An 11057-nucleotide genomic window follows, 5' to 3' on the forward strand; every position below is an offset into this window, starting at 1 on the left:
AGACGCACATAAAAAGGGAAATTTCCCCTTCCTATGCGTCTCCTCCATTGTCAAATCCACTTTTCCTTTCCATCCTTTCCTCTTTAGAAAAGGGTGGAAAGGGAAAGGGACTAAAATTAATCCTCCAGCACCACACTCATTAGACGAAACGCGGAATTGCTTCCACTTCACGCCTGTCTTCTGTGTGGTCGTGGTATTACACCTGGCGAGCCGGCCCATTCGTGCGAAGATGTTAAAGCGGGCTCTACCGCTGTAAATAAAGCGGGCTCTACTACTATTCATTTACAATATGTATTAAGAAATATAGACATACTGAGTTTACTTTATAGAGAAGTTAAAAAATGTAATCATGCTCCGATTTTGTAATAAGATTAAAAAGTAAATATCTTAATAAGAAGTTCCTTTTACACAAGGATCGCGTCTTTTCAATATAATGAAATCTTGAATGGTTTCGTCTAGCTAATATTAAGACGGGCGCTCTATGTCTCGGGGCTTGTAATAGAAATTTGCCGTTAAAATAATCTTGAGCTTAGTTGTTCTTCTTTTATAAATTCGCTAACATGTTCTCTAATAATATTTAATAAAGTTTATTACTTTTTTTAATTATTGTTTAAAAATCTTTGTCTACACAAGTGTTTTTATTTACTCAAGAAGGGCCGTTTTAATAAAAAACATTTTCACAGATTCTATACAACTACGTTGGCCATTTTCATTCATGTTATTTTATTTTATTAATTTAGTATTATTTACATAAAAATATTGATTGTGGCCTAGTCACTATAAATTTAGGATAGGCTCCGGACATCTTATTGGGGACGTAAGTGAGCTGGTGATGATGATGACATGAATAGGCATAAATTCATTGTTCTAAAAATATTTTATAATGATTTGACTGTGGTATCTATTTTTGACCGACTTCCCAAAAGACGGAGGTACTCAATTCGTCTGCATGTTTTTTTTTAAATTTTTTTTTGTTGTTATAAAATTTAAAATGTCTTACATTATTTTTTTTTTACGTTTATAAATTTTTCTTCTTTCATCATCATAGTGTATCTTGTTACTAGTAGTCTACCGGAGGCGACTAAGCAGGTGTTATAAATATTGGTTTCCACTACCGAAACATGTTTACTAAAAGCGTGAGCACTTATAAGCACATAAGAATCGTAGCGCGACTAAACAGTTGTGCGATAGTTTAGTATCAGGTGCTTGCAAGCTCTAAAATATAATTTCTTCTTTTTATAGCAGCAGACTTTCTACATAAAGATTAATGTTTTCACCACTAGATGGCGATACTTTACAAAATCATAAAGTTAAAAATATTCCCACTCTGCCAAGAGATGGCATTGCTTGTTAGAAAATTTTGTAGCCACAGTCTTTTTTTGTATGTTTCATTCTTTCGTATAGATGGGGCTACGAATGTAAAGAAGGGGAATTTTAAAAAATCTAACATAGACTTCAACTACAAAAATCTTGAATCACGTCGTTCTGTATTACTAATAATAAATTTGGGTCTTTTGTTTTTTCTTTTTAAATCATAATTGTTAGTTACTTCCTGGTATCTTATCCTGCATGTTCTCGACCAACGCATCAGTTCCAAGATAAACTTATTGCAGTCTTAAATCTTTAGATGAATGTTGAAGTTACGGAAAATTAATGTTCTTAAATTTTTTTTTAAATTTTTAGTTTTACAACTCGCAATTTATTAGTTACTTGATTCTATTGAAAATATCCATTACCAGTTGGATTAAGGTCCTGATAATTGGGTTCAAAGATTGTTTTTATGGAAATCATGCGTATTATAATGTTCCATACAATGCAGTCTTGATCAAGTCTCTTAACTCTTGTGATTTTAGAGCTAATGGTGCTATTGTTTATGTAGTTTATATGTTACTGTTTATATGTTTATATGAATTAAAAGAAAAAGGAAGTAGCCTTTGTGTTCTTCCAGACTATCCTCTACATTCACGCCAAATTTCATCTGGATCCATTAAATTGTTAAGGCTACAAATTCCAAACATCCATCTAAACGTTCGCATGTATGATACTATATATCTTTATAAAATATTAGCTTTCGCCCATGACTCCGTCCGCCTAGAAATTAAACAAAATCGAGTACTTTATGTGTTCTTCCAGACTATCTTAACATCTATACCAAATTTCATCGAAATCCGTTCAGCCGTTTGTCTAAAAAACTTTAACAAACATCCATCCATCTAAACTTTCGCATTTATAATATTAGTATGAATATGGAGTAACTATGTATATAATACTGTAAAAAGAATAATATTGAAATAAATCTTAATAATATCACAACTGTCTTACGAAGGTCAAAGAAGTTCGAATTACAACACAGATCTTCTATCATTGTCTTTTTTAATTATTCCTCTGACATCGCGAACAAAGACGTGCTTTTCAATCGCTTTATAAAGGTTCAAAGTTCGTCTCGACTATTCTTAAAGTATTGTTGTCACAATATCTCGTAATGTACTTGCTGACCCAAAAGACGTTGTCAAGATACAAATGCTTAGGCTTTCCGCAGTTTAAAACATTTTATCTATATCTGTACTTATGTTATATAGAGGAAAGATTTGTATTTTTGAATTTTTGTATGTATTCGATTCATGTACTAAACTGCTGATTTTAAAAATTCTTTCACCATTAGAAAGTAAAGTATTTTATGTGTGATTAAAATAGGATATGTTTTATTATTATTGTTTTTCGTTTCATGCGGGCGAAGTCGCGAGCAATAGCTAGTTATTAATAAATACGTGAAGCTTGAAATTGAACATAGTTATGAAATGCATAAAGCCAACTTTGAATAAAATCATAGTCATTAATATAGCTTATTTCAAATATCTTGCCAGCTCCAGCACATCGGTGCGCCGCGTAGTAATCACCCCCCGCAACCCGCTACGCCCCGCTACTACTAAAATTGTGTACTGCGCAGACACTCACGTGAATTACGAAGCTGCTAAGATATATGAAAACTATAATACACAAATGCAGAGCATTAAGTGTTTTTTTCATTTCTTTATATCGTAAGATAGCAAACGACCAACTGCTACGTGAATTCGCCGAAATAGTGAAGCGACCTTTGCCCATAGATATCCGGAAAAGCAGACACGTTACCTGACTTTAGTCTAGGAGACACACAGAGAGGGTATTACCCTTTCATTAAAAAATGCAGCGAACAATCCAATTGCTTTATAACTAGCTTTTGACCGCGACTCTAGTCGCGTGGAATTAAAAGAAACTTAGTAACTAACACATGTATTCTCGCGGACTATGTTCTAAATCTGTGTAAAAGTTCTTGGAGATAGATTAAAGTACGAGGTACAACCATCTATCTAAACTTCAGCAATTATAATCATACAGAAGACTATATTAATTATTGAACAAACCACGGTAGAGTATATTTATTGTATTATCGTTTATCGCACGTGCTGGTACTAGCTCGTTTCGGTACGGCAGTTCGTAGCGTGCAGTCTCCGGCTCAACCGCTGTGGTTCCGGAGCTCGAGTTTCAACTTCGTGCATTTCGAACTTCGAACGCGAAGGGAACGCACGTGTCTTACAAATCTTACGAACTTTTGTCGAGAAACTTAAGATCGTGGAAGTAAAATAATATTGGCCATTTTAAAAAAAAACTTTTTTTTATATGCATGTTATAACATAAGAGTTGGTGTTAATGTTTTAAGTGCACTGGTGTGTAAAGAAGGGCCAATATGGAGTACAAATACACTATTCATATAGTGTTCCTGTTTATTGTTATGGAAATAGTTGGTAAGTGCTTTATTTTTAAATTATTAAACTAAAAACTAAATGATTATAAAATAAAATAATAGTTTTTAAATTTGCTTCTCTTTTCTGTATCCTAGGTTATTTTTATTTATTTCTTACAATTTCAAATAATACGGTCTTATGAGTTTTAATACAAAAAAAACACACAAGTTTGATAAAATTAGATGTACCTACTATTGATGTTAAGAAAACCTGAAATACAAAATTTACTATGAAAATAAAATGTGACGTTTCAAATTAATTATTTGTCAGTTGTAACAAGACATAGGTAACAAATATTTTATCAGAAATAAAATAAAATAAAATAAAATAGAACACGTTTTAAACTACTTAACCTAGATGTCTTCATTTTAAATAATAAAAATGCATTGTGTTATGTAACATTTTTATAAGGTACCGACAGCATAGTTGACATAGAAAATTAACTGACACCAAAATTATTTTAAAAAGCCCAGCATTCCGAAAAATGTAGTTAAAAAATATAACTGGCATATCGTGTCGAGGGCGTCGTATCCTGTGCTCTATAACCGCAAGTTCCGTTGATGTCGCACTCGCGCTAAGCACGGCCACATATCATTAAGAATAGAATAGAACAAAAGGAATACGAGCCACTAATTACGACCCAGCATATGAAATGCTAATTTAAAATGTTAGCAGAGGTCTTCATGTGTTTTTTTAGGTCTTGCAATATAAAAAAAAAATCCTACGTTTGCAATTTTAATCATCGTTTACCATCACGTAGACTTCGTGTGGTATGGTTGTGAAATTGTACTTAAAGATTTTTTGATTATAATTTTGTGAATTTAATTGAAAACAAAATGGTACAAATTAACAAAGATTTTTTGATTAATCATACTTATAAATGCGAAAGTTTAGATGGATGGATGTTTATTAGAGTTTGTAGCCTAAACAGATGAACCGATTTCCATGAAATTTGGTCTAGATGTAATGGATATTCTGGAAGAATACATGGGCTACTCACTTTTATTTTTTTTAATTCCAAGCGGACGGAGTCGTGGGCGAAAGCTAGTGGTTTCTAAATACGGTTTTATTGTGCAAGTCCGTCAGTTTCTATTTTAAAAATATTATTAAATACATTCAAAGTTAAGGTTAAAATGATTTTCAATTAACAATTAATAAACACTAAGAACACACAAAGTATACAAGTTAAAAAAAACATGAATACGTGCCGTTTGTATTGGTTGCAGCATTTTGCGTATAGAAAACTTACTTCGTAACTCTCTGCATACAGATCTGTATCACTAGACACAACTTTAAGTCAAACAGACTGGAAAATTCCTAACTAGAAGATGAGATTTATCCATAGATTAAATAAAAACTTTTATAACAGCTACCATGTACAACTACATACTTACGATCTGGAACATCCAGTGTATAAATGGCGTCAAATAGCGAGCCTTAGAATGGACTTAAAAGACTGCATAAATAACCATTAAACAATAATCGGTAGTTTTTTTAATAGTCCAATCTATACTAATATTAATAAGAGGAAATATTTGTATTTTTGTACAAATTGAAATAACTCAAAAACTACTGGGCTGATTTCAAAAAATCTTTCACCATTAGAAAGGTAATTTATCTGTGTGTAACATATGCTAAATCTATTATTATTATTTTAATTTTACGGGGACGACATCGCGGGCAACAGCTGTCATTTTTGTAATGAATATATTTTTTATCGTAAATTCATGTTGCTAACTAAATCGGATATTAAGTATCAGAGAGTAAGCTTATTACGTTTATAGGCGGATTGGAACAGTTTTATTACTAACTAGTTATTGCCCGCGACTTCGTTAGCGCGGAATAAAACAAGAGTTGCCCAAGTTACTTACACTCATATTAGCTACCTTGTAACGAACATTTCGTCGAAAGATGCAATTCGTTTTTGGGATTTTCCGGAACAAACGCAATTTGCGGACAGACAGACAAAAATTTGAAAAACTTTTTGGTTATAAGTACACACAGATACTGCAATGTATAATACTGGTAGAGGCAAAGGTTTTGAAATGAGAGTGAGTTTTCACTGCCGACAAACACGAGAAAACATTGTTAACTCTGCTCTTACAAAGGAAATGAAAAAGATGATGTTATTGTATGTGATTCTATAGTAGAAACTATAGTTATGTACAGTATAACTTACACCAGTGTAAGAATATGTAAGAAAATGAAAAATGTAGTACAAATGTTATACACTATATTTTTAATGTACAACGACCTGTAGAGTATTAAGTAGCGTAGTTTATTAAAATGACAGCTGTTCTATAAAATCCTTTATTAGAAACTTACCACAGGGTTGTCAAAAAACTATTTAATTCTAATAATTAAAAAAAAATTCTATTACATTTCTATCAAAACGAAAGTAAAACTTATTAATTATTTGAATTAAAATTAAAGTTTTTGACTGAATACAAAAAATGTCCAAAAATTGTGAAGTAATGTCTTTTTAATCTCATTAGTTAAGTAGCACTTTGATAAAATATCTTTATTTTTTTGCAATAACCCTTTTATTTATGAATTGTGTGGCAACCTTATCGGTTACACGTCGTTGCGAGGCGCAGGTACGGTGTATGAAGGGCGTGGAGTGCTGCATGCAAGGCTGCGCCCTTGCGGAACGACGCAAGGCAAGTGTTTTATTGTACCGGAACATGAAGATTCTCTATAACATGTTTCACACCTCTTTTACTTAAAGGAATTAAGAGTAGAAAAATAAAATTAAAAATAAAAACAATATTACTTTTGTATTATTTATTCAGATCTTATATTCGAGTTGCGATCCAGGAAGTGTTTTACGAAATTTATAGCTTTCCTAAAGCCCGCTACAGACGTTCAGTTTTAATTTCAGTTAAAACTGAGAGTATATAGGGGGCTTAATATTTCATGGTTATTTTTTTAATTACAAATAATGAAATCAGTACTAAAATGTAATTAGGTTTCTTTTCTAGTGCAGTTGTTTTCAATTCAAGATTAGTTTATTTCTTTCCTTCAAAGTGGGTAAAAAATGCAAAAATCCTCCACAAAACCAAGTAATTAGAAGTAAAGAAGCACTCTAAGTTTTAACGAGCACTTCCTGTGAGAAATTGCGAACTTAGAAAAATCAAGGCGCAGTAAAAGAATGGCAAGTAAGTTAGATCGGAGAGAGAATAGAGAGGGAAGTGTTATCGAAAGAAAAGACTTCTTAAATTCTAACTGAATTAATGCGAGCTTTAGAAAGCTCATGAGCGTCGTTCGTTTGCGGACTAAGCTTTTTGAAATAGTGCGGCTACCGTTTTATTGATAACGTAAGATTGTTTTATTTAATTGTTTTTGACCTTCTATTTGTTATAGACAAATTATAAAAGTTATCAAATAAACTTAAACTAGAAATAAAGTTTTTCTAAATGTAATTGAAAAATAAGGGTTTATTATCAAATGAATATTTTCATGAGCCATTTCTATAAGTATACTCAAATTTTCATAAATAAAATGTTTAAAATATTTGCTTTAAGCTTTCGGAACAATAGCTTATTCATTTTTCTTTTGTTCTTGTTTAAAATGCCATCGTGAATTGTATGGAAAAGCCTATTTTATTATCAAACTAGCTGAAGCCCGCGACTTCGTCCACGCAATTTAAAAAAAAAAAACAGACTATAATATGGCGCATTTTTATATCTGGAATTACGTGTACATTTAAAAAAAATATTAATTATGTTTTGTTTCTTGCTTAAGCCGAAAATTACCTTATTTATTATTATATCACTTAGGCTAAGAGGCTATTTGTTAACTAAACTGCACTATTAAAATTCTTACTACAAAATAAATACTTACTAAAAAACCTTTACCCGAATCTTGAGCATATCTCTTTTTTAAAGGCCGACAACGCATGTTCATTTCCTCAGAATTTTACTTGAATGGTGGATGTCCTAGCATTGATGATTATGTTACTTGCTCCCTTCTCTCATAAATCTAAAATTATATTGCCACTAATAACATTAACAACTACGTAATAGTTACATTTTAAAGAGTATTCAGTGGCCTGGAAATGTCGTTCCGTTTTCACGATACGCTCACCTACATTAGACTTACATTAGACTTGATTTTGTAGAGAAAAAACTACCTTATCAAATGTTAATACAACGTATTATTGCTTGCCACATAAAAGTATATATATACATTTATCTAAATATTGAGAAAGAAAATAATTTAGAAATACTACAAACGATAGAAATATAACAAGAATATGATTTTTAGTATTAAATAATTAAATCAGCTTTTCATATTGAAAATTAAGAAATTAGAAACTAAAAGAGTCGTGATTTTGCTTGTTGCTATGACAAATTTCGACCTAATAGCATCTTAAGCTTTAAATAATACTAGCTTCCGTCCGTATGCAATTAAAAAAAAAACGAGAGTAGAGTAAGTAGCATATGTGTTCTTCCCGACTATTCTGTACATCTATGCCAAATTGCATCAAGATTCTGATTTCCATTCAGCAGTTAGCTAAGCTACAAACTCTGACATCTATCGATCTATCGAAACTTTCGCATTTATGTATAATATTAGTTAGATTAGTAATAAGTAAGATGTCACCGTAATGGGTAGGAAATAAACGTCCTCGACTGTCACGTAATATTGAATGATTATGAATTTTCAATTGGCACGGAATATCTGAGCAAATTAATAATGATTCATCATTGAATTCCTATTGTGATCAAATTAAGATCGTGACGAGATTCACGCTGTGAACATTTTGTATTCACATAGAGGTGTGTTTTGTTTAACGCAATCACGAGTAATCCTAGTTTCACACGAGGGCAGAACAGTGAAGCTGGACAGTAAGACAGCGCTTGTACATCGCTAATACACTCGGCATTCGATTATCATCGCTATAGAGAGATGAAAGATGTATGAAACTAACAATTACATTCGAAACATCACGTACTTGTCACGTATTTATTCCCAAAAAAATTGATAATCCTACTCGCAATATGTTGTTTAAGAGTTCTATGCTTTTTAAACGTCTTCAATATTAGTACTGCACTGGTTACTGCTCTGTGTCACAGTTACGCCCTCGTGTGAAACTAGCATGCATTGCGCCCGAATTCTACCTTAGCATTGTACGCGCGCGTTCTATTATTTGCGATATAATTGGGTTGCCCTGTTATTCGCCTACCGTGGCTATGTGACAAAGCCTACGTGGTAGACGCATTTTAATTGGCAACTTTTGTTTTGTTTTTTTATCTTACCATTATCATCTCTTAGATGGCCAGTATTCAATAATTTATTTCGTCTAAAATAAAAATAATTCCTCGTATTAATTTATGAAGACGTTCAAAGAAATGAAGTTCGAGCTAATTCAGTATTTTCTTTCAAAGAAATCAAGGAGAAAATCTAGACTAAAGAAATTATTTTTCCTAGAATACTAGATGCTGATTATTGAATTTCTTTTGTTGTATAAATTACTGCTGCAATTTCTGTCAAGAAGAAGCCTTATTCGATAGTAATGGCATTTTTATTATGATTATGTATTTGTTGCTATTAATAGTTGCCAATTAAGAAAGAATCTACCTACGATGAGATGTACACCGTCACATAAGTATGTAAAATCTTGGAACACTGTATTTTCAACTAATTGTACATGCTGAAAAAAATTGAATAAACCCCTAGTACTTGTCTATGTGAATTAAATGTGTGTTTTCACGAACAAGTATGTCACAAAATAAAATATGTTTATCCCTAATTGATATTAAATGTTATCGCGTGTAAAAAGATTTACGAAGCGAAACCCTCGACTGTATAGAGCTGTGCCAAGTGGAGTACTTATGACCAACTTTCTGAATGAATGAATTTAATTTTGAATAAACGAAACAGGTCATTCATTAAGTCTATTCGAATTAATGGTTCAAATACTTAGCTTTTCAATTGAACATTTTAATATTTTTAGAGACCGTAAAATAAATATGAAATTTCTATTGGTGAAATATTGTGAACCATTTCTGTTAATTAAATTATTTAACACTAACAACACTAATAGTGAGAGACGCGACGCGACCGTGAAACAAGCCCAATAATACTCGCCCTGCAGGACCCCTGCAGGGTCTGAAACTTGTCAGTGCCGTCACCGAAAAAAGTGGACGTGAATAATAGCCGTAAAATAATTAGTTATTCCTGTGTAGATTTTTTCTATGTTCAAAAACAAATAAATTTTCCTCAGTTCATAATTCGAATAGGAAAATTACAGACTGTCAAAAAATTGTTACGTATTTTATGCTCTTAAATATGAAATTTAAATTTTTAAAAAGAAAGTTGAAGTAACGCTTGTCTTTGAGTATTAAAAAACAAAAAAGGATCGTCTCGAATGACGACGAGGCGTGTTAAAATTTTGTTTGTCCGCGGCATTCGCGTGGGAATCTTTCCAGTTTAAGGGGTGTTGGTATTGAGTGGTTTTTATGTCATCACGTTTCCAAAGTACTTGTGTTGACATTCCTATATTCTTGATAGATACTTTAAACGTTTGATCACGATTTAGTTAAGCCTGCAATTCAAAAAATTAGTTTGTTCTGATAAAACTACCTTCCTAATAGTATTCAAGTAATGTTTATACTTGACTCTTACCTCACCATATAACTCACTTTATTGAATACTCATTCTATATTCAATACGAAGAAAAACTATGGAAACCATAAAATTGCCCCTCGGTTCAATAGGGGAGGTAATTTTGTATCTACGATCATACCGTAGGGGGAAACTTTCACTTGTTAGAGACAGGACCTGTCAAGCGCACACTGTGTCGAAAAACAAAGTAAAAAACTTGCTTGCTCCTGTAATAGTTTTTTTGTAAGTGTATAGATTTTTGATACGTTTGCCTTCATATAGATGTTTTTTCGACTTTATCTAATTTCCCTCAAAAAGTACCAGATTATATTTAGTACGAAAAAAGTTATGCCTAGTCCCTTTCTCGATAGTCAAGGAGGAACAAGAAAAACACTTTTAAGTATAAAAGCGAATATGACGGGTGTGCCTTACGAAGTGGCTTGGATATGTTTTTGTGTGTATGTGTTTGTGCCCGTGTGTTAGTGTATTTGAGTGCATGAATTGCAGTAAAAGAGGGCATTTTCTAACAATTTCGCGGTGTACTATGATTAATCGTTTATAGGGAGTTCAAAATGAAAAAACAAAATACACCAAAAACAAAATATTCTCAAAAAAAACAGTACACTAAAAAGTAACGAAATAATTCCTTGAAAATAGTAAACCTAC

At 32.0% G+C, this 11057-nt stretch overlaps 1 protein-coding gene across 1 annotated transcript in view; it reads left to right on the plus strand.

The window, feature by feature from the left end:
* Positions 1–3648: 3648 nt before the first annotated feature.
* The window catches only part of LOC106108418 (irregular chiasm C-roughest protein-like), a 26046-nt gene continuing 18637 nt past the window's right edge, over positions 3649–11057 (plus strand). The window contains exon 1 of the mRNA XM_013289583.1: positions 3649–3782. Coding sequence (XP_013145037.1) covers positions 3725–3782 — 58 coding nt within the window. The 5' untranslated portion in view covers positions 3649–3724. The remainder of the gene's footprint in view (positions 3783–11057) is intronic.

Source organism: Papilio polytes, unplaced genomic scaffold, assembly GCF_000836215.1.
Source record: "Papilio polytes unplaced genomic scaffold, Ppol_1.0 DF821511.1, whole genome shotgun sequence".
Classification (NCBI taxonomy): domain Eukaryota; kingdom Metazoa; phylum Arthropoda; class Insecta; order Lepidoptera; family Papilionidae; genus Papilio; species Papilio polytes.